This window comes from Anguilla anguilla, chromosome 16 (genome assembly GCF_013347855.1).
Source record: "Anguilla anguilla isolate fAngAng1 chromosome 16, fAngAng1.pri, whole genome shotgun sequence".
Classification (NCBI taxonomy): domain Eukaryota; kingdom Metazoa; phylum Chordata; class Actinopteri; order Anguilliformes; family Anguillidae; genus Anguilla; species Anguilla anguilla.
This window is the reverse complement of record NC_049216.1, coordinates 17073242-17097443: the sequence shown is the minus strand read 5'-3', so window position 1 is coordinate 17097443 and position 24202 is coordinate 17073242. Positions and strand designations below refer to the sequence as shown.

Genomic DNA, 24202 nt, shown 5'->3' with positions numbered 1-24202 from the left:
TGGGTCAGCTGCCACACAGCCCAGCCCTGAAACACACACGCCCCTCCTGCTGGCCATGAGTGCTGCACACACCCACCTCCACGCCTTCAGCAGCAAAACGTGTGAGGACAGAAGAAGATTAACATCATAACAGAATTATGTGTAAAAGCAGGATAAAATTAATAAAAGTAAGAGTAAAGGTAAAATAAGAAGAACCTAAGTAACTCAACTGAAAGCTAATGTAAAATCTATCATTATTGCCTGAGCAAGGGCATCCATGTTTCCATCTTGCGCTACATCTACATCACTTAAACATCATACATAATCCAGCTGTAACCTACTACAGGATACGGGGGGGAAATAAACACCCGACTCGAAAGCCCAGAGCACCTGTTCTGCGTGGTTTCCAAATCGGTCCGCTCCCTTCGGCTGCGTGTAAAACGCTCGCGGGCGGCGCCGCCCCGTTAGCTCCCATCTCCCGGGGAAACGCGGCGAAGGGTCTGCGGAAGGAGCTCCCGTCCCCTGGGGGGGAGGCTGCCGTAGCAACGGGGTAGTGAGAGACCTTATTATGACTATATCCTTCCACAAAAGCGCTAGTTTAACAGCCAGGAGAGGCGCGGACTCCGCGCGGCCGAGAGGATGAGCGGAGGGAAGACGCCCTCATGTGACTTGCCGTGACTCTCAGAGCTTTGGCTGACCGCACAACGAAGGAAAAGAAAACAACGCGGTTTCGCTGGGCTCAAAACTGGGCAGGGCACTGAATCTGAGATCCTGATGTAGCGGACTGTCTAAACGCACTCAACACATCACCATTAATCCATGTATCTACACGACTGTTTTATATATGTCACCCTATGTTTTCAGCTTAACTGCTTAGTGGATAGATTCCATAAAGAAAAGTGCACTGTCTTCACATTTCATTTGCAGAAAATACAGAAATGTACATTGCAGTATATTGTGCGGCAGCTGTGCACGAACCTTTAAGTGCGCTAACTCATCGTATTCTGACTAAAGGTTAAGCTTATTTTACCATTTATCACGCACAATTTTCATCTTCGCAAAGTGTAGACGCCGCTTTAAAAGCACGCAGAGCCAAACTGTATAAATCTTTGGTCCTGTAATTTCGTTTCTCTGTCCAAACAGTTCTCTGGCCCCCCAATCTCACAGTTGTAAACACCACTATTCCAGCAACAAAAAGTGTTTACTTAGTGACCGCAGGCGGTAGGCTAACAGAACGCGGAGTGCCTCCGATCGAGCTCCGCTGACCCTTTCGGAAAGCGGCCGCTGAACGTCGCTTAGCAGGCCCGGCTTATCTGCTGCTCTTCTGTTTGTGCAGTGCGCTGGCCCAGCAGACGGAAAACAGAAACTTCTATCGCAGTTTTAAACTCAAAGGCCAAAGATTTAAACTCAACCATATGCACCCAACTGAAAAAAAAAAAGCGGTGCCTTTAGGACTGGAGGCCCTTGGCTAATGGGGGGTGGGTGATATAAGAAATCCAGACCAGCTGCAGGGAAAGCCACATCTTGCACAATTAAATAGCCGTTCTTCCCAATCTTACAGCACATCATATCTCTCTCTGTGTTTAAAACCATTCCCCATCTGGAGCCAATTAAAGAACTGCATCGTGCTTCTTACAGACCTGAGGAGAACAGATGTTCACCAGAGAAAAACAAACAAAATGAAAGAAATTAAAGATCTGTACAGTAATAATTATTGGATTGTTCTGAGTGAAGCTTTCCTGCATGAGAGAGAGAGAGAGAGAGAGAGAGAGAGAAACCACACCTGAAAGTAGTGGTAAAAACTTAATCAAGGAAAGTATCTATGTATATAAGAACAGGTAGGATTCTATCAGGTTGGAATTTCTATCCTTCTAGAGGTATTTTTAAATGAAATATATAATTAATAAATCAGCACCACATGTCTGAAACGGCATATGCGGAACACGTGTTGGTCATGAGATTTTTCCATAATCAGGAGCAGATCTGAACACGGCTCTCTGAGCTGCGGCCTAGAAGAAGGCAAAGGCAGTCTGGCAGTGCGGTGGAGCACCGTCTCCATAACCCAACACACCGGCCGCCCGGGCCCCTTGCATCGCAGCCCGGCCTATCGCGCCGGGTCGCTTCCCAGACGTCATCGTTAGGGGGGGTCGTTTCGCGGAGAGCGGCGCGCTTCCCACGAAACGCGGCTATCGGAGCGCTATTTTAGTGTCTGCTGTGTTATTGCTCCCCGGGTCTGAGGTCGGCTCCCGGGGGCGTCTCCATGACAACGAGCCCTGGCGACGCAGCTGAGCTTGGTGGGAAAGAGCGCTGTCGGTTTGGAAGAACTCGAGGAGCGGGAGGGTGGGGGGGAGGGGGGTGTTGTTGCCCCAGGAGAGAACAGGCATGCTTACTGGGGACCAGTGTCGAGATAGATCATGATAGAGTCATTTTGGTATTATTTTAGCACAGCAAATCACCACAATTCTTCTACATAGACTTACATATACAAACAAATAAATTGCCTATTAATATTAATTACTAACACATTATTTGCTTGTAACTCAAATTTTCCTAATTTCCCAATTTATCAATTAAAAGGACACTGAGACAGTTATTTCTAAGGTTCCCCAGTGAAATCTTGGGCCTACACTTTTGACCAGTAAGCTAATCAGCAAACTTTTTAATGGAACATTCCATGTTGAAAAGTTTGTTTTTCTGCACTCATATGTACCCCACACATTTCCCAGGAGGTCTGACATTATCAGGACATTTCTGCCATCTCCTCCTTGAGCTGGACCTACCCCCCCAAGCTGTGAATGGAAGCTTCCGGCCCAAAGTGCTTCCTGTTTTAATCACTGGGACACCCTCAAAAAACAGCACCACGCGAAGGACAGGCGGGGGTGCCAAGGCTGATAAACAGTAGATTAAAGGAATGGTTCAGTGTAGAAGGCTTTGGTTGAGGCCAAAGTTGAGAATCGTCTCGTAAAAGCAATCAAGCCGCGCCACGCCATGCCACCACCCTCCCACCTGTCACCTCACCTGTCAGATAAAATATATCGCAGAAACAAGGAGCAAGGATTCCATTTCGAGCCATCAAAGTGGTTCGGGACGGGGGCGTCAATGAGGTTTTTGAAATGACAGCTGAGGGTTACCAAGGTACCAGTCATGGCTAGGATGTCATGCGCCACACATCTCTAACCTGCTACCCATCCCCCAAACACCAGCCCCGGGGTGGCTGTAAAGGTGGGAAAATGCCCAAGTTTTGTGGCCAGCTGCTGACCAGCAGGGCGGCGCTCTCCAAGTGCCAGAGGCAGCGAGGAGACGAGAGCAACTACGGGAAAAACTGTGTGCCTCACATCATTAAAATTATCACACAATTAAGCATTATTCCAAAGGCACAACTTGTTAACAGACTGTAATATACGCCCTGCTCCACTCCCTAATCCGTTTAGGGGAGAATTAATTATGCTGCCGTTTAAATAAACTCGCTAATTTTGCTGCAGCGGGATCTCCCAGTCTGACTGTCGATTAGAGGCAGTGAGGGGCTCCGGAAAAAGTGGAACACAAGGCAGTCTGGCACCAGACATCAAGTTCAGAAATAGAGTTATTAATGTTGGGGTTTAGAGTATCTTATTTGAGCGAGGCACCTCACAGCACAAAGATAACATTTGGGTTGTGCCTCCCTGGACTTTCATTACAGACAAAAGAGATCCAAACTGTCAATGCCAAGAAGAACAAAAACAAGTACAAAAAGATACTTCTTCACTTCTGTTTCGCTGGAGCCAGGTGTGCACCCGTCGTTCCCTTTGGCGATGATGTCACAATGACATCGCTATTAAGTGTCAAATCCCTGACAGCTCCTCGTTGTTTTATCGGAATGCGCTTTGTCTGGAGGGACGGCATTTAACCCAAAAGACCTTCAATAAACACATCCCAGGTTTTCAAAAGAAACGCGAGCCAAGTCGTCCTGAACAAAGGAGCCGCTGGCGGGGGAAAAAAGCAGCAGCTGGAGAGAGCTGAGCACCGCCTGAACACCGCAGATATCCATTTGCGACTGGAGTGCGCTTATCTCGCCCTGCAAAGACCGCACCTCCCAAAAAAAAAACACGTATCGCAACTCTACCTCCCGAACAACAGCACAGACCGCAAATCCACCCTCCTGAACAAAAAACACAGACCGCATTGCGTTGCCTCCATCTGTAAAAACCCAGCCAGTTTCACTGATGAAGCCAATCCAAAAATAAAGACTCCCCCCCATACATGAAACAGGGTTTCCTGGGCCTCACAGTGAGGTTAGAGCAGGTCTCAGCATGCTGGACTCATATCCTTCCCAACCAGCCATCGCGGAGCTGGCAAACATCCACTGTGGTGGGGTTTAGGCTCAGGTGTCTGAGCGGCCTGTGCTGCTCAGGAGAGCCAGAAGGGGGCAGCACTGCGCAGGGGTGCCAGACCGGCGCTCGGTCACCACCAGAAATCAGGGTGCTGGGGGAACAAGACGGGGGAGCCTCGATGACCGGCCAGCACAGTAGCCGCTGCCAAGCGCATTTAGCGGCTCGCGCGGCTACGCTGAGACCGCGGCGGCGGTAATGGAGAGCGCTCCCTCCCGCCGGCTTTGCCGCGGGGGACTGCAGCCGCAGCCCGGGGGCCTCCGCAGGCCCTGCCAGCGGAACAATGACTGCAGCCGCTCCCCATCAATATAATTGCTGAAGATTACGCAGCTGGGCTAGCAGCGGCGGCTCGTTAGCAGACTGCAGCGAATTCCGCTACGCATGTACAAAGCCGCAGATTACAGCATCAAAGCCTTGTCTGACGGGACGCACGGCTAAGAGCGGTAGGCGATACCTCGCTGTAATGAGCGTAAACAGGAGGAGACGTGTTGTACGGGGGTGTCGGTGCTCTCTGAGGCTACGGTGATAAGCACTCTGCAGGTAGCACGCTGTGGGAGACGCCCCCCCACCCCCTCCCCGAGGGTTCGCGTGTTTGGCGGCACGGCATCGGGGAGCCAGGCTGGCGGCCCGCGGGACAGGACAGGCAGGGGCAGGGCCCAGTGTGGGAGGTACCGTAGGCCCAAATGTGCCTGGTTCGCCCCAGGCCAGCATGGGATAGGCATCATTACAGCTCGGGTACGAACTGATACCCTGACGTGCGTCACTGTCTCTCTCCTCCCCCCTCTGTTTATCTTCCACCTCTATCATTGTCTCCCTCTCACCTTTCTCTCTCCCCCCCTTTCTGTCATTCTAACTTTCAATCTCCACCTCCCTTCACTCTCCCTCCCTTTCTTTCTTTCCCTCCCCCTCCTTCCACCTACGCCAGGCCCCTACTCATCTCCCTCTTTCACCTCCTCCCATCTGCGCCCTGCTTTCAATTCTGTCAGCGTGCAGACACCAGACTGTCAGTCAATCCGCCTTATTAACCAACACAGTGTTTGTTTTTAACCTGCCCTTGCTTTGCCCACACATACACTGTGGCAAAGACGTGCTCTCTCTCTCTCTCATTCAGTTCCCCACGCACAGGAGGAGCACATCTGGTCATCCGCAGACATACATTTTGCCGACATCAGCAGCTCAGCCGCAAAGTTCGCTCCTCTGACAGCAAGCCTGCACAGCCCAGCTGGCAGACTGTGGAGCAGAGTTAGGGTCCCTTCCATTTCAGGACAGTCAATTCCAGAAGTGGACAGAAATTCAATCCACTAATTGCAGAAACCGTTAATGATTTTTTTTTTTAATTCATGAGTTTAGTTTCAATTAATTTTTATGAATTGGCTTAATCAAAGATAGGAATCCCAAAGCTGTACACTGAAGGAAAAGCTAGCTAGGAAAGCTAGGAATGGCTAGCAGCAGTTTTAAAAAAAAGAGTTGTCAGTGTTTGGCAAACAGACAAAGAACTTAACATTGATGGCCCAGCAAGACAACTGGGCTTTCACAATTGGGAGAAACTAGAAAAATCTGGGTTAAAATTGGTTAACACCCTACTCCCTCCCTCTGCCCCCCAACAAGAAAATTCAATTTACCGCCATGCTGCACACCCCTATATACACACCCGCATGCAGTATCACCAGCAAAAAGAAATGCGTGTTAGCACAGTGCTAACTGCCCCGCCATTGACAGGCTCTTGTAGTGGAATTGCATCTAGCGAGAATAAACAAATATAGATGAAAATGTAGATGAGCAGCGAAAGGGCACACACACAGGTGTGGGAGCAGAGTGGGAGAGGCAAGTGTGAAAGACGGATGGAGGGAGGTGACAGAAGGAGGTACAGTGAGGCTTTTGGGCTGGACAGGAGGGAGTGGGGAGGCGTCATGTTTGTTCGAGGAGCCGTTTCTCGGTCCGACTTTGTTTCCTCAGCGCGCGGCTGAATGCTGGCGGCCGCATGATTCCGAGATCGCCTTGGCGACGCCGAGAACTCTGGGTCATCTGCCCGCCGTCCTCACATCCATCAGAACCCTTTGCTGAAGTGACTTCTTCAAGAGCAAAGGCAGGGGATGGACCCTGAGCACAGAAGAGAGGCAGTGGGGAACTGGAGAAAGTGTAGGTTGAGATGGTGAAAGGAGAGAGAAACCCACCACCTGATGACGGAGGTGGAGAAGGGTAATGAGACGTCACATGACAGCTGTGCTAACGTTTTTTTTGGGGAGAAGGAATCCAGGCTGTATTAAATTCCTCATTTATAAAAAAAATTGCTCCCAATAGTTCCCAGGTCTGCAAAGTTTACTGCCGTTATAACTGAACAAACACACACACACACACACACACACACACACACACACACCATTTACAAACCATATGCAAATTTTATATTTTATTCATTTATGTAGCAGGTTTACCGAAGCGATGAGGGCTAATTGCCTTGCTTAAGGCGACAGCAGCAGTACTGCATCTGGGCTTCAAACTAACATGCTTTGGTTTGCAAGCGAAAAGCTTTAGTCACTGCACCATACTACGCAGGTGACGGAATATTTGAAGGAGGATCTCACAGTGAGATGGCACAGCTTGTGGTTTCGCAAGATCAGCTAGATACCTCGCTGGATATGATCTTAATAACTCATTATGACCCATAATTTCCTCATACTCTTCAAATATTTCTTACTATATTTGATTCCAGGCCACTGCAGCAAGAAAGATAAAAAAAACATCTGTGTTGAGTCTGAAGGTTGGTCAAAGGATCCCTGGGTAGGCACATTTGCCCCATACCCATTAGACCCAAAAGCTTGCAGAATGGTTGAAATATATGACATGACACCCTGAATTTGAAAGATCTTTCTAGCAGTAAAGGGTTTTTTTCTTTCTCTTTTATAAAGGCCTGTCAAGCATGATTTATAGCCAGTTCTCTTGGGCTTTAAAAACCCCCCCCCCAATAAATAAATAAATGGGTCCTGCAAACAGCAGTAAAAATCAGGATCAGTGCAATCCTTTCATCACACTGTGGAAATCAAACACAACTACGCAACTACCCAGCAAATCCAGACTACAGCCCGATTAGCATTATAACTGCAGACTACAACACACCCCCATGCAGGCAAAACAGCAATGCCATGGGGTATGAGGTATACCCCTGCAGCACCGAGGCCATTAAAAGCCCCACGCAAACACCGTCTTCACGCTGTTATACACGCGACCACACCGGGTACGCCAGAGTCACCTCAAAGGAAAGGGTAAAACCACGTCACCCGAGTGTGCCGGGAAACACTGGTGCCTGATGTCTGCACTGTTTATCTTCTCCTCTTGCACTGTGAACCCTTTTTTTCAAACCAGATGTTCTTGCGTATAATCTGCCAGGCCATAAATATGCCTTCCTCGTGTCTGAGAACAAAGGGTCCACTAAATTAAAAAAAAACAGGTTACACATACTGTAATTGTTCTGTGAAAATATACGGTTGTTTTTATTTTGCTTCAGCTCTCCTGTCTGGGGTTTTTGTATCGGGGGAGGGGGGGGTGGGGGGGTGTTCTTTCACGGTTAGCGTGCGTGACCTTCCTCGCGGGTCTTTCTTGTTGGCCGTCTGAGCGTGCCTAAGACCTCACGAGCGAAGCGCCTGACCTCCTCACCCCAGAACCCACGGTGCGGGGGCGTGGGGGGTTAGGGGCGCGGCCGGCGGATCGAGGGACGACCCGGCGAGCGTGCGGCACACACAGGCGCACATGCCCACGCGGCGGATTTATTATCTCACTGGAAGAGATTGTCATCGTGATTTATTTCCTCCTGAGCGGACGGACGAGCCTACGCTGCTCGCTCTCTCTCTCTCTCTCTCTCTTCCGCGCGACAAGGACAAAGCAAACAGAGGAGCGCGCGGCCCCTCGGAGCGTTTTCGGCTTCGCCGCGTACGCACCGTCGCCAGCGTGTCTCCGAGCCGGCGGGGTCACATGCGCCACAGAGATGTTTGCTGTTCCAATGAGCATGTGCTACTGTAATTATATTCAGGCGCCTTACGGAATTGTCTGCGATAGGGGCTCCAGTAAATTGGGGGGGGGGGGGGGGCGGACATCCGAAAACTCCCCACCCGCCCCCCCTCCTTCCCCAATGGAGAGTAAACTGTGAGAACCAGTACACCATAATGCAGAAAACATCTCCGTTCATTACTAGATTGTGCTGGCAGGAGAGGAAGGGAAAGGGGTTAGGAAGTCTTTCCAGGAAAGAGGAGGGGCCTCGCTTCGCTGATGGAGAAAGCGCCGCTTCACAGAGGAACTTCCCGCACAGGTCGCAGAACTGTCGAGAGGGGGAGGGGGACTCGGGGCTGGGAGAAGGACCCCCCGCCTTCGCCCACCGCCAACCCCCCCCCGGGGCGTACCACAGAGCATCGCGTGAGACGGGGAGGAATTCAGACTGGCGCTGGGTTGACAGTGCTGTGCACATGAGCGAGCTCTCAGATCGCTGATCTTTGCCTCCCCCACCCCCCATACTCGTCCTCATCACCATAATCATCATCATCATCATCAACATTATAAGCAGTTGTGCTCGCTTCACATCAGAGTCCCTGAACCTCCCGTGCAGCACAGCCTTGCATTGCTACAATCGCACACTCCTCATCCCCCTCAACACAGCTCACCGCACTGACCATTTAAACAGCTACATGAACTGAAGGACCAATTAAGATGAAGAACTTTGCACAAAAGTTCACATTCCACAGTTGTACCAAAAAGTGGTCATACTTGGCAAGCAGGTTACACGTAACAGATAAGAAGCTCTATTCTGTCGAGGACCATACATTCAAATCTCACAAGCTATTGTGCCACTGAGACTGGTCCTTACCACAAATGGCTTTAGATAAATATCAAGGAGTGTAATTGGATTCTTAATTATTGATTCCAGGTAGTAATGTAATGTACATTAAGTCTGTGATGGTAAAGTATTGGTTCTTTCATTACTTCATGATGGAGAAAGAGTTCCTTGGTTAAACATACAGTAAATGTACAGAAATAAAACTAATAGTGCTTTATTACCAAGACAAACGATGTTCCGGTGACAGACATTCCAATATCTACACTGCCACAGAAAAGTAACACTGCAAGTACACAATAGACAGTTACACAGTCCTGCCCTGCTTTGTTTCGAAATGTCAAAGCCCCAAATATCCACAAATTAGTGAAATCCAAGTAATTTCTGTCATTGGTAAGAGGTGGGTAAGCAGTTAACAGCCACAGGAGCAGGAGAGATTTGTGGGCTGCGTGATTTACGGTTTGTGTTGTTTTTTGAACCGGTCTCTCATTGTGCTGGCCGGCAGGTGGTGGAGATTACCTCTTGTTAACGGAGGAGGGATTCGTGTTCAGACTGGCAAAGCTTAAACCTGAGGCTTGCATGACCCATTTTAATCCGCACTGGGGGGTCTGGGGGCTCACAGACCCGCTGGTATTTTCACAGCTAGGTCTGACAGGAGCGATGTGTTTCCAGCACGGTCTTCACACAAAGCCAGGTAGCTTCTGTGAAGAACACTGTGACATTTGCAACTGTAGCTAAGTGCCGGCAAACATATAAATGGCAAATACAACATTTGTTTAAATGCAATTTAATTTAAGAACTTTATTTTCTTTACATTTTTCCAGCTTTTATTGGTTGGTTTTCAACCTTTTCTTTTTCTATTTATTTTCATTTCACATGAATGCACTGAAAATGTTTAATATACCTAGCTAATTAAGAGAGTCAATGCGTAGGCTTTGAGCAGAAGTAAAGAGGACAGAGTGTAATTACCCTGAATGAACATTATTAGGTACTCTTCCTTCTCTCTCTGGCTTTCTGCTTTTCGAGTGCAGCTCTGCACCTGTCTTAATTAATGTGCTTTTTACCCCCCCACCCCCCACCCCCACCTCGCTCGCCCCCCCAACTGTTCAGCGCATCGGTGAATTAACAATGCTGTTACCGCTCTGCTCAATCACTGATATTACTCTCCTCTTTTTTCTGACAACAGTCTTGCTAAAATCAGGATTAGAACCTAAGTCGGTTCTAAAATGCACGGTTTAAAACTATGAGTTTAAAACTGTAGGGTCCAGCACGCCTGCTTTCAATAAAACAAAATAAGTCAATTACGTAGGTGAGAAAAAAAGAAAGAAATGTATTTGCCCTCCAAAATCGGCCCTTTGTGTTTCTCGCCATGGCCTGCATTAGTTTACCCAGCATACAAATTGCTGCACTCGGGTGAACCCCATAAGTGCCCCCATTAACAAATGAGAGGCACAACAGGGTTTCTGTTGCGCAAGGCCAAACCGACGCTTGCGGATGCCTGCTCCCCATTGTTCTCGGTGACTAGCAGAGCGATTCACCAAATACCTTCGGAATTAACAACAAGCCGCTAAAGCCTGCGCCCGCCGCTCTAATGAGGCCGATTTGAAGCCAGCGGACTGTTAAGCAGCGCCGTGGCGGTGCGTGTGGTGAACAGGTACGAAACGGGCCGGGGGGATTTAACGGGTGACGTGCCGGCGGTACAGGCCGTAACATCTGAGGCGCGTTCTTCGCCCGAACGCCACTCAACAGAACGGCCTCACCTGTGCGTGTCTGTGGGAGGAATGCGGTCCACAAATCTGCTGTTTCGCTGCTCACACAGACATTCACAACAAAGACACCAACCTTTTTCAAAATCCAGAAATAGGGATTTAAAGGGGACTTAGAAACTGCTCTCTGGAAAATTGCCAAGAGTTTAATGTTCTAACTTGTCTGTCAAAATGGGGTCTTAAGTTTAAAAAAAAATTTCTTTGAAAAGCAGAGTATATAATTAACAAACAGGTACACACCAAATAAATGACTTGCAATAAGGCTGATTTAAAATTTTTGGTGAGGTCAAACAAATGACTTTCCCTGGGTTTCAACCTCCTGTTCGGCAAGCGACTTCTGAATGATTCGGTGCTGTAATGTTGTGGTGCTGTAATGTTGTGTTTTGCCAACTCAATTAGGTATCCGTACTGTACAAAACGCCCTTCAGCCGAAGCCTGGATTGAGAAGGCCCGGGCAATTGGTTTGCAGTTTCTCAACAGCCCTGCGAGCGCTGGGCCACTTAACAAACACAAAAGCTAGCAGGGCCTCCGGGCAGTGCCATGGCTCTCACCACCCCACACAAACCAGGTCATGTGACTGTCCTTTTATTTTCAGATAAAACAAAGAGCAGCTACAGGGCGAAGCTCCATTACCCTCTCTTCAATAGATGATGCTCTTCACAAAAGGGTCACTGGAGGGGGCCAGAATCTGGGGCAATCATCTCATACATCCCCAATCAGACTGAACAGAAGCGAAGAGCGTTCTAGAGGCAGAGTCGGAGGACACGTGCGTGAACGTGGCTCTTTTTCGAGGAAAGCTGATTCTACTTACTGTACGCGAAGCTCAAACGCGGGGTGACGTCGTCGTCATCATCCGCCGCGGCCTTCCGGACGAGGCCGGCCAGTAGGAAAGCAGAGGCCAGAAGAGGGAGCAAATGAACAGCCATCGTCCTCATGGTTCCTCAGGCCGCTGGCCACTATCTTGCTGCGTTTGTTTTTTCAGGGTTCTGTGGAATTCATGAAGCGAGGTATCTTCTTCCTCGTGTTTGTTTTCGCTTCCTGTCGTCCTGGAAGGAGCGCTCGTAGGTTTGTACTCCCAGCTCACAAGTAATAAACGAAAGGTTTTGACGTCTCTCTCTCTCTCTCTCTCTCTCTCTCTTTCTCTGCTGCAGGGAATTCTGGTGAGATCTGAGAATGGGACTTTCACTTCTGCTCAAAAAAACCCCACTGAAAATCCCGTCTCTTTCAGTCGGCCTCCTTGGACCTGAGGTTCTCCAGAGAACTGTGGAGACAGAAACAAAAAAGCAAGTTCAAATTCAAATTCTGCACATTTAACTTACAGGAAAGACATCTGAAAATACTGCCAAAGATAACTATTTAAAAAAAAAAAACTGATCCATGAGTGTTTGCTTACAGCATACTAATACAATGATTACGCTACTTCCTGCTGTAGCTTCCAAGCTCTAGCATTCATAAAGGTGCTCATTAAACTACTGATGCATGCCCTCTATTTGACCTTAAAGAATGAATAAACACTCATTGTATACACTAAAGCAACATCTGCCAGGTCTGAACCAACTGGAATGCGGTAATGCGCTCTATACCTGAGCTAATACAGTAAGACCTGACCCCCAGAAAAAGAGAAGTCAGACCACATCTGACCACTTCCATGAAGGAGGACACAGCAGAAGTAGTACAGGCCTCTCTCTTGTCGTGCACTGTTGACCGTTAATGTTCTCACTTTGTGGCAAAACAATCCCTCAACACACACTCGCACAGAGGTCACACTTCCAGAAATAAAACTCAATGTAAATTAGATTATGTTTCGAGTGACAGCAGAAAGAGCCAAAATAATTTCCCAACAGAATATGGAGGGGAAATTGCGGTGGACTCCAAGGGAAACATTGAAACGTAAGTCAAAATGTGTTTTACTCGCAAAACAAGGTGCTTTTGTCTTCTAACCCACACTGAAATACCAACCCAGGTTCAGCTCCAATTTAACAATCTCTGGGGGAAGGGGGGGGGGTTCATTGAAGCAAATTGTTTTGTTGTTAAGTGACCACTGATACAACAGAATCTCCTAAACAAATTCTGAGGTTGGGATTATGAGCCTTGTCATTTTGCCAAACCTGCGGCCAGTCTTTAATTACAGTCTTATGGGGTTTCATTACCAAGTCAGTGCCCGTAAACATCGTATACTGTGACAGAGGGAAGCACGGGTCACGGTGTAGGCCTTGGACCTGGTGAATGATTAAACCCTTATTAAGCCATGCGTCACAGAAGCAGCCAAACCCAGACACTTTGTCAGAGCGGCCTTTTGTTGAACTTTTACTCAGTCAAGCGTTATCCAGTCTCAAGTTTCGTTTACGATTCCAGTATCAAGGAAAAGACCGAAATTCTCAGAAAGTCCTTACAGGTAAACAAATCCAACCAGGTGCTTACTTAGAAATCCCCTGCCACGCCCCCGGAGGTGTGTGGATTAAAGGTAAAAGTTACTCTGCTGATTTCAGGCCAAGACAGTGCTGGTGCAGTACATTAGGTGCTTAGGGACAAATGTAGCAAACACTACTCAGGCCAAGCAGAGTGGAAGACCTCCTCGGAAAAGTCAACACACAAGGAGCACTCTCCATAGAGGACTTGATTTTGTCTTGTTTAAATTCTAGTGCTGGAAGTCTGGTAGACAACAAAGTGCTAATTAGACATATTTCATGGCCAAAAGAACATGAGGTATGGTCTGAGGCGACAACATCTAAAGATTGTTCTATGTTAGATTCAGACTAGAACTGAGTTAACATTTGTGTTAAGTATGGATTTTCCAATACATTCAGGCATTTCTTTTTTCCATAAAAAAGTTTGCCAAGTTAATTGTTGATGTTAAATTTTCCAAACTATATTTGTGAAGAAAAAGAACGGTACTCACAAACATAAGATAAATGTATACTAAATCCAGGCCTAAGTCATTTTTGACAGTGGAAGGGTTTAATGTTTTTTGTTTTTTGGAGGCACAGATAGCAAAGAAATGTATATTCTGCCACTAAATTAAGTCCCTTTACAATTAACTATACTGTAGTAAACTAGACCAGTTAACTAAACCTTACAGTAACAACTGAGTGTGGGTTTCAGTTTAATCAAAACATTCATTCCAGTGATGATGTTGTGCTGCTTGAACAGCCTTTCTGTCCGTGGTGCTGGTTTAAGGCTTATGGGCTGAACAGGACAGCTTGTCTCAATTTCTCACCCCCACAATGAGCATCTGAGTATTCCCAATATCCTGTTCATGTTTTCAATCAATCTCTTATAAGCCACTCAAGTGAGGTGAGTGAATGACACACAGGCTTCAAATTCGCACTTTGACTTAGCGTGGAATGCAATTCACAAAGCCCTAATGCCTATTAAACGTAGGATAGTTGCACCCAACTCTTTATTTTTTTGCAGTTTTGTTGAGACACGCATGCAATCACTCGTCAAACAGTCTGGATATTCGCATTGGCTAAGCAGGCAGAAAACTGTAAACAACTCCTCACTGTGTTTCACTGAATGTTCAAACAGGACACTCGTCATCTGTTCCATGATGCCGTTTTACACTTAAAGTTGTCAAAATGTTAGTCTTTCAAACACCATAAAAATGACAGGTGAGCTTGAACAGATAATCCCTAAAATAACCTCTTTTTAGAAAAATTCAGACTGCGGGAGAGGAGTGCACCTTTTTAACAAGTTCCCATCAAAGCCTCTCTTCATTTTCCTGGACCCGTCAATAGGGCAATGCGCATTAAGGAAAGGTAACATCAATTCGGGCTTTTAACTGTACATGCAGACAAGTCATCTCACCGCCATTTATAACTCAAACTGAGGGGGAAATGGTTTCACTCGCACAATTTCCCATCACAAACAATCAATCCAGTAACCTAAAGTGCCTTTCGTATTGACTTGGTGTTCATAAATCTTTTTTTCAGCAATTCACCTGGTAAGAGAGCTGTCTCGATAACCAATTTCACTGCAAAAGCTTTGCATGTACAGTATGTACCACTGATATGTAGACCCAGTGACCCGCATATCTGTGATTCCTGAATAGTATGTCACGAAGTCCATGATCTATAGTAACCCAATAGAACCTGAAATAGGCACCCCAACTCCTGCAAAGTGCACATAAGTGGTTTCAGTGCTACCTCTGTGGGTCCAGGCAGTCAAATACAACCATAGAAGATCAGGCAGGAAAGTCAGTTTCTTCTGCCGATGTAAATGCCAATCTTGACAGCAGGAGGATGATGGCAGAACCTCAATGCTGGAGTAGTATGGTCAGAAGCAGGGCTAATCTCGGTTCACACAAACGTATCAACCTGAACTGCCTGTGGATCATAAGTCCTGTGGTTTGAGTACATTAATGAAACACAGTTTTCTCTGGCAAAGCTATCCTCGTGAATACAGGACACTGGTCCAAATGATGGGCTTTGAATGGCAGATGCATGCTTGTATTCACTGGGGGAGAATCTCAGTACTCATCGGCTAACCCATACTGTAAGTCTATCCCAAAATCACTTTGGTTTTAGAAGAAAGATGGGAAAACCAGAAACAATAACCAAAAAGCACTACATTGCACCGTTTAGAACCTTCCTGAACACCCATTCCTCTCATCTATACCAACATACACGTGAATTCTTCAGAGAGAGCAGACCCCCTCAACACACATACATACACAGGCATGCTGTTATCACAGGTTACTGCCCCCTAACTCTACAACTGCCAATGGATCCTGATGGGCCTGTTTTCTCCTCTTCCCTCTGATCCTCTCTGATCCTACTGTTTTCCTAAGCATCACTGTGTGTGTGTATGTGAGAGAGAGAGAGAGAGAGAGTGTGTGTGTGTGTGTGTGTGTCTGCGCCATACAGCTCCCCTCCTGCTCTGAAAGCATTGCTCCCCTCGCAAGAACTCAGCTGATGCCTCAGACTACGTCTCTGCATACGTCAAAGGTCTATATATGTTTTTATTCGGTAGGCTTTAGCCCCATTTCTTAAGAGAACATTCTGGAATCTGGGACCGCTGGGAACGCGCGAGTGAACATGAAACCGGTGGATAAACTTAGCGGTATTCAGTGCACTCCTCTGAGGGCTGTAGCCATCCACACAAATGAAAATACACGCAAACAGAATAGACACAGAACCCATCCACACCTCAGCTCCTGCTCAGGTCTAGTGTGCTCCCACAGCCAGGTGCAAATTAAAACACTGTCTCAAATTAGGTCACCAGAAACACATTACTTCACTGTGTACAAAACAGGCAGGCGAGAGTCTCTGCCCTCACACACATCCCAGCATGAATGAGAACACTGGCGCAGAGGGAGAGAGCAACAGAAAGCGAGGGAAGGCAATCAGTGAATAAAAAGACAAAAATAAACTCACATCTCCATCTGCTTAATGCAACACACAGGGGAATATCACCTCGAAATCTGCGGAAGAACCACATCCCTTATATCTTAAAAAGCACTTAATAACACGGCATTACCAACGTCACACAAATAAGAGGAAATAAAGTTATCACCGGATTTTTTCTCTCTCTTTATTTTATTTCCTTCTGAGCGTAGCATTCGTCAAGCGCGCTTTATTTAGTTGGGCGCGGAGGATTCCGGGGGCTTTCATGTACAGTGCGCTCTGAATAATGGATGATAAAGACTCACCAAAGTCTGGAGCCCCCGAGGGTACAAAGCGCGTTTCCAAAATCGCGGAATGAGTCATAATGGTGACAAATGTTTGTATTAGCGTGCGGGAGTACCTGCGATGAGGCGGGGGGGCCCGCGTTGGGGAAGCACCGGCGCGATCGACGCGTCAGAAGCGTCGCGATGAATGACAGAGGAAAACCTGTCCTCTGTCAGGGACACATACGTGGAATGTTCACACCTGACGGATTTTACTCATCACTGGGGGGTAGGGAGGGAGGTTGGGGGGTTGAGCCAGGAAAGTTTACGAGACAGTACATCCTTTAGAACTCCACTTATTTCTTACAAGTCACATAAAGTCAAATGTCTGTAACTGCACACTGCACAACTGCATGCAACTAGTGATTAACGGTGTAAAGTGCAAGCAAACACAGGGAATATATCATATGTAACTGCCTTGCTGTGTCAAAGCAGTGCTTCCAAACTACAGTCAAATCAGGCACACACATGTTCCTGAGCTCAGTAGACGTTTCCTTCTGGTTCTGCCAGGGTCCAAATACCCCGTGGGCTGTGACTGGCACCAGGTGGGGTAGGGGACAGTGCCAAAGTGCCCCCCGCACAGGAAACTGCAGGCTCCGACACGCACACGCTAAGCTAAACGTTTTTTGGGAGGGCAGCCGGTCGGCCGAGGCGCTCGGCCTGCGTGAGGCGAAGGAGGACGAGGGGGTCATAAGACGCTGTGGAGATGTAAACGCGCCATGCTCTCTCTCTCCTCTCCATGGCGAGATTAATCTCAGGGTCATGAATCACGCCACGGTTACACGCCGATTCTCTCAGGTGCTTAGGGAGATAAATGACTCCAAATGAGGCAGGGAAGCACCCTGATCACACACACTGACTCCCGGATAACCTGACACCTGCGATTATTAATGAACAATGCTTCCGTCCCGGAGACCGAATCTTTTTGTTGCGAATCTTTGTACGTGTGTTCGCAATGACGTCGCACGCTCGTGCGCACATACTCTCCTCCTATTCGATGGTGGGGGGATTTAGGAATGACACCGTTAATTGATCATTATAACCGTACAAGCATACTTCTCGCTGCCCCCCTGCAAAGCCGCCCAGCTTCACCAGAGCAGAACGCACGCGAGCTCACCTCAATGCGTCATGCCCGCGTTAAAGAAAACCCCAGAGGGGGCCTCATGGTGGCATGCAGGACTCATCATGGTGGCATGGTTATGTGGCTGCAATCACAACGGCATGACTCAGCTGAACTAGATTACACACTACAATATACTCCCACTCAAGGAAATGCACTGCACAAAAAGTGTCAGGGTATTTGTTTAAAGAGGCATAACAGTACCCAACATTAACTGCTAAACTGCAAAAAAAAAGTTTAAAAATAAATAAATAAATAAATAAATAAATTCTTAAAACCACTTTTGTCCATGATAAGATGTGAAATAACAAGAAATTCACAGTAGCTTGCAGCGAAGTTGTCTAAAACACCATCACACAGACTTGGACTTAACTGTAACTTGCATCGTTCTTTTCTGTTTTTGTCCAGTTTTAAGGCTGCGCAGGTTTAAAAATCTACAGTGAGGCAAGACATATGGGAGCTCACAAGTTTAATTTTGAGATCGCTTTCGACCACGGCGTAAGGGCGTTTCTTTCTTTGTGTTGCAATATTAGGTGACACAAAGCCTATTCACCACGCAAATAATGGAGCTGAGCAGTTAATTATTACATGTAAAACGAGCCACTTCCTTGTAGGACAGAAGGGGGAAGCATTTTTCAGTTTTCACATATGATGTAAGATCTGAACAGCCTGCTCTGTGCGCTGCGGGTCTGCGACTGGCAGAGAGAAGGCGCAGGCCAGATCAAAGCGAGGGCTCTCCATCACCCAACAGCGTACGCGACAGATCGCGGGGCTCAAAGGTGCGCTTTCAGTCGGCCAGAATTTGTAGCGACGAAGGGCGAATAGCGCCTCGCTGACATGCGTGTACCGCCGCCACGCAAACGCGAGAAAAGCAAACTTAGATCAGGAGCCAAAAGCGGTAACGCCCCCTCCCCCCTTCCCCCTTCCCGGTTCCGGTAAATGAAAATCAGATGCGCGACGATCCAGATGCGTCATCCGCCTCTCCTCACTCTACCACGCGCGAGCGCTGCACGCGGAGTCGATTTCCGATGGGCTGGCGGCGCGAGTGATTCATGGCGCTGAAAGCGCGGTGTTGAAACTGTCCCTCTACGGTTCGCTCGGCCCCGCATGCTCAGAGCTTCTGACATCACTGAGTCACTGCTCTTAAAGATACTATCGCATGAGGCCAGCGGAACTGACTGTGAGCTGAGCTCCATTCCACGTCACTCTGAGGAGAAGCTCCGTCCCTTACGCAAGACCGCAACCTTCCTGTTGCACAAGGGACAGCTGACCGTCCGGTTCCTGCAATTATCGGCCACTCCTCGTCGGGTCACAATTGGCCGACTTAGGAGACATCAAAGCGGCCAGTGTTCCCGTCACCGCCCACCGGTCTCTCGGCTCCCTTCATTAATGGTCTGTTTCCTTCCTGTGTGAACCGAGAGCGCGTAATTAGGACCATATGCCGTTTCAAAAGCTTGTTTGTATTTATAAATCAAAGATGGGGCCACCGGGACACAAATAAGAAAAACAGACCTGGCTGTTTGATTAGCTTTTTTTTTTTTTAGATTGAAAGATAAATAATACATTTGTCAGCAAAGAACAGAACAACAGCCGTAGCATGTAGAACCATAACATTTGCCGCTGGTTGACATATACCAACAGGCACATTAATTAAGATTGGTGTGAATCATGAGTGCTAAATTTAAATGTAAAACCAGTAAAGGACAGGCTTTTCCCCCCAACATAAATGTGGTCTTGTGCCATTTCATGCATGTACCATTGAGCCACATGACAGTGGAAATAACAGACTCATGCGAAAATAATAAAATGATTTAATCTGTAGTAAAAGGCCCTACAATGATCACCAGCGTAAACCACAGACCACAGAGCCTCCATTGTTTGGATTAAATACCACATACAAACTGCTCATTTTTAAGGTGGTCATGAATCAATCAGCTTCCCTCCCGACTGAAAAATATTTGAAATGGAATTCGGTTTCCACATTCTCATAATTTGCATAACGGATGTGCTGCCAGAACGGGACCCTTGGCGACGAGAGCAAGAAATGTGCTGCGTCTGTGCTATCAGCAACAGGCTGTACCAGCACTATTACACACAGGCTGCGTCTGTGCTATCAGCAACAGGCTGTACCAGCACTATTACACACAGGCTGCGTCTGTGCTATCAGCAACAGGCTGTACCAGCACTATTACACACAGGCTGCGTCTGTGCTATCAGCAACAGGCTGTACCAGCACTATTACACACAGGCTGCGTCTGTGCAATCAGCAACAGGCTGTACCAGCACTATTACACACTGGCGGTGTCTGTGCTGGCAGGAACAGCCCACACCTTTGCAGTAAGAAATGGGCCGTGCCTTGTGTGTGAGTTAGCCGGGTGTTGCTGTGCTCCCGTGCGACCCGGTCCGAATGAAGGCCAATGTAGCGTCGCACTGCAGAGATGCAGCCCCGACCCGCTTTCAGAACTGGGTCAGAACGGGGTCGACTGTCCAGCGTACGTCTTTCACTGCTCCTGTCAGTTTGGGTGTGCAGTGACGGTTCACAGAAGTCCCTGGTGACCTGCAGGCTTTACAATGGCAGGTATAGGGGCACTTGGATATTCATGGTCTGAAGCAAAAAAAAAAATTTCAAGTAGCTCCAATACAGCTTAACTGAACTGTGACCCCCTTATCAGGGCAAACCTCAACCGTGAACAGAAGGTTTATTACACCACACCACTATTACGTGAACTGCCAGGAAGAGTACCGTCATGCATGCCCTGATATCTCTGCAATGCTCTGCAATGTGTAAGGTGTTGAGAAACTTTTACGGTGGCACAGAACGTGTGCGATGAGAATGAGGTGTGACACATGGCAGTTTAAACACATCCCAGAGAACCTGAAAGAGCTGGTCTCAACCTGCTTTACAACACAGGTAACCGAACACCAGCGCCAGGGTGAACTGAGCATGCTCAGTACGAGACGCGTGCAAGGTGATCCTGTTCTCCCTGAAGCCCCAGACAGAAACCCTCACTCTCCCACAGTCAGGTCAAGTACCCCACCACCGGGCCAATTCCTCCTGTCATGACTGTTCAGGCAGGATCCAAACAGGGACTACAATGTTTTTTTAAATAGTACTTATGGATTTAAATTCACAGCACAGCGCTACTATACTGGAGCTGGAGCTCTGGATTTTAAAAGGCCGCAGGGCAACTTCCTGCTACCGCATCGTGTAAACATGAACATTTAGCAGGTTGATCTGGCTGGAGTGGCTTCTCATTGAATTAATGGAGGTGTCCTTGTCCTATTGTTCTAGTATTTCTTTTTTGATCCGCCCTCCATTGTTTGAAGGGCACCTTAACGCATCCCGCCTCTTTGATTTGTTTCCATTCAGCGGCGGGCGGAGAGAGGCACTCGATACGCGCGACGCTCGGGACGAAAGCACTCGACGGGGACAATGGAGGCGGCGGGTCCGTCGCCGGCTCTCGCCGCGGCATGAAAGCGGGACGTCCTTGCGCCGCGTCCAGTTCGCCAGCCGCGATTTTCCGAGCTCGTTTATTTCCACGTTCATCGACGGAGAGGGAGAAGCTGCGGCTGGGGCTTTCCGTTTGTTTTCGCCAGCTCTTCAGGACGACCGGTACGGAGACCCAGGCGGCTGGATCATCCGACGCAGGAGCGTACGGTGCACTGAGCGCATCACTTCACCTCGTTCAAAGCCCCTGAGAAGAAGGCCCCTGCCCCTGAGATAACGATCATCAGCTGCCCTTCTTAGAAGGCCCCTCACAATATATGTTAGGCTCCAGTACGAAGCCGTTTCCATCATGGCGGCTGTAATTCTGCAGACCGTTTCAGATCCACACATCAGAGGGCGGTACAGGAAGGCCCATCCTGCAAAGACTGCGTGCGAAGCTCACTGTGTTTGACTCCTTATCCCATACATTTGCCCAACAGCCAATGTCCTAGCCTATATATCCTTCTGTCACATTCAATCTTTCCTTTCTCCATGGACACGTTGGCTAAAAGCGGTGGGGTGGAGTGCTTGCAGTGAGCGTTCAAACTGAAATGAAATTCTGAAATGTAGGCCCTTTATGATGAATCGTCATGAATTAAAGAAGCAAAACCTGTGAGCCGGTCTCGTCGAAAACAAAGGTGAGGCACAAATTAAACGCCAACGTCAATACCTGAGCTACTGTGGGTTTGGCATGAGGAGAAAGCAGGCTGACACTTGTACGACAACTCAGATTTCCTGGTGCACAACCAATAAAACTGCATAGGCGCTCACGCAAAAACCAAAACAACTTCCCTCAGCCCTTACTTTCCACAAAAATGAGGTGTGCAAAGATATACTGATCCAATTTTAGGCTGCATTTCTTTCCTGAATTTCATCCCAAAGCACATCTGGGCTCAGTATTGTCTTTCACTCAAATGACCAAGCTTCCAATGGTTGGAATTCAGTCTTTCCATGGAGAGAGATTCTTGTCCAAATTTATCTCTAGGCCTGTGTGGAGTAATGGCTACAGAGCTGGACTATATATATATATACATACGCACACACACACGTATATATACAGTCTCTGGTTTAAACCTCTTGTGGGGCACTGCAGAGCGAAGCTATAAGGTGTATCATAAATATCCAGATTGACCTGTGGATCATATATAAAGTGCCCTGCTGGTGTCTGCTGAGCAAATCGATGACCTTATTTCGTTTTTGACAACCTCATGTCCTCCCGCAGACGCTGATAACTGAAACGGGATAAGTAGGTTCCTCTCTTAAACGCAAGGGCCAAAGACTGCCGAAAGAACAACCGGCGCACGCTGATTAATTATACCGCTTTCCTTCCAGCCGCACGCTTAATCAAGGCCTAATTTATTCCCGAACACACGCACCTCGACAGATTCCAAAGCGGCAGGGGCCAATCGGATCGCGCGGTACGGCGGCCGCGCTTTTCCGCGAGCGGCTCTTCTCCCGGAGAGACGCGTTAATCAAAAGCCGGCGCGCTTCCATCACCGCGCCCGCCCGTGGGCACAGATGTTTAAAAAAAAAAGAAAAAACAGAGAGCGCCGCTTTGCCCAGAGAAAATCTGGCAGATTAGCGATCGCTCCCCGCGGCGGCGCGCCCGCGTGCCGAGCCCGTTTAGCACGCAGCCGGGCCGATTAGCGCTCGGGAGGAGCTTCCGGGGGCTGCCCGCCGGGGTGGGGGGGGGATACCGGAGGGGCCTGCTCGGGTCATTTCAGCACTCAAATATTGACTCGCCCTCAGCGCAGTTTTCAGTCTAATGATGATCGCCGTGGAAACGTGCCTGTAATTCAGCCATCCCATAATGAGCCACGCATACAAACCCCTGAACACTGAACCAAGTATGAATCCATCCGTTCTTTCACACAGTCGCACACTGGGTACTGCAAAGCAGAGGAACGGGCATTCCAGCAGTCACTGTTGCATCCTAACCCACGGTGAACCCTATTACAGCCAGACCTTCCAGGAGGAGAGCCAAAGTTCCTGGGGGAAAGAAAGGTCAAATCATTTTGCACGCAGCTCAGTGTCAAATTTGTCATTTGTCAAAAGAAAGAAACAAAAACACATCAAATTTGAGAGACCATAACACTTTGTTGATGTAGTTGTCAGGAGTTTTCCCATGAGAGAAACTTACTCATACGCTCCACTGAGATTCAACCACGGGTTTTGCGCTATTGGTAGGACTGAAACTCTTCTGTGTCACAAAGAGGCATCTGCGTGCAAAAAGAAAAGAAACTACCCAAAACCACCTTCTCAAAAGTACCAAAACCACCCTGAACAAAGAAAATCTCTTTAAAAATGAGCTGCAGCTGAAATTCTACTCCATTTTTACAACCCTGCTCTGTAAAGTTTTTGGAAACCTGTCTGCGAGGCGACCTGTCGTTTTGCGCGCTGGATTGATGTGACACGTACGTGACACGGAGGACAAAAGCCGTGCGCTGATTTACGAGTGTCTGCCTGACGCACCGCGGGCCAGAGGAGGCGAAGAGCGCCGAGCCGTTCCTGCTCCCGGGGTCGAGGCGCTTCCAGACCGGCTGAAGACACAGGCATTTCGGGCCGGCTCTGCGCCTCCGGGCGGGGCTAACGCTGACCCCTGACTCTGTGAGCAGGTTGTGCGGGGCCCCGGCTAGCTCTGCGGGTTCGCGCCGGGGCCCTTCTCCAGACATCAGCCCTTGTGGCAGAAATACAGAAACCTCCCCTGGGCGGGATAAGGGAAAAACACACACTACCTGATGCTTATCAGAGATTCAATCAAATTGTTCAGCAGGCTAAGTCCTTAGCTTAAGGTAACCTAACCACATCTTATGATTAGCTTAATGTATCCGGTTCTTGTAATTAGCTTAACCTAACTTAACCAGTTCTTGTGATTAGCTAGCAAGATTTTTTAAAGTTATATATGCCCCCAGTACCCTCCCCACCCCACAAACTGGCCCAGACTGGCCTGCACCAACAGGCACAGCTATCTTCCATCAGATCGGGCGGAAGAT

At 48.2% G+C, this 24202-nt stretch overlaps 1 protein-coding gene across 5 annotated transcripts in view; it reads right to left on the bottom strand.

Annotated features, from left to right (window-relative positions):
- Nucleotides 1–24202, bottom strand: part of sema4ba (sema domain, immunoglobulin domain (Ig), transmembrane domain (TM) and short cytoplasmic domain, (semaphorin) 4Ba) — a 68933-nt gene that overhangs the window by 19363 nt on the left and 25368 nt on the right. For all 5 annotated transcript variants that reach the window (XM_035395895.1, XM_035395899.1, XM_035395898.1 and 2 more), the window contains one exon: nt 11746–12195. In XM_035395895.1, the coding sequence (XP_035251786.1) occupies nt 11746–11869 (124 nt within the window). In that variant the 5' untranslated portion in view covers nt 11870–12195. The remainder of the gene's footprint in view (nt 1–11745; nt 12196–24202) is intronic.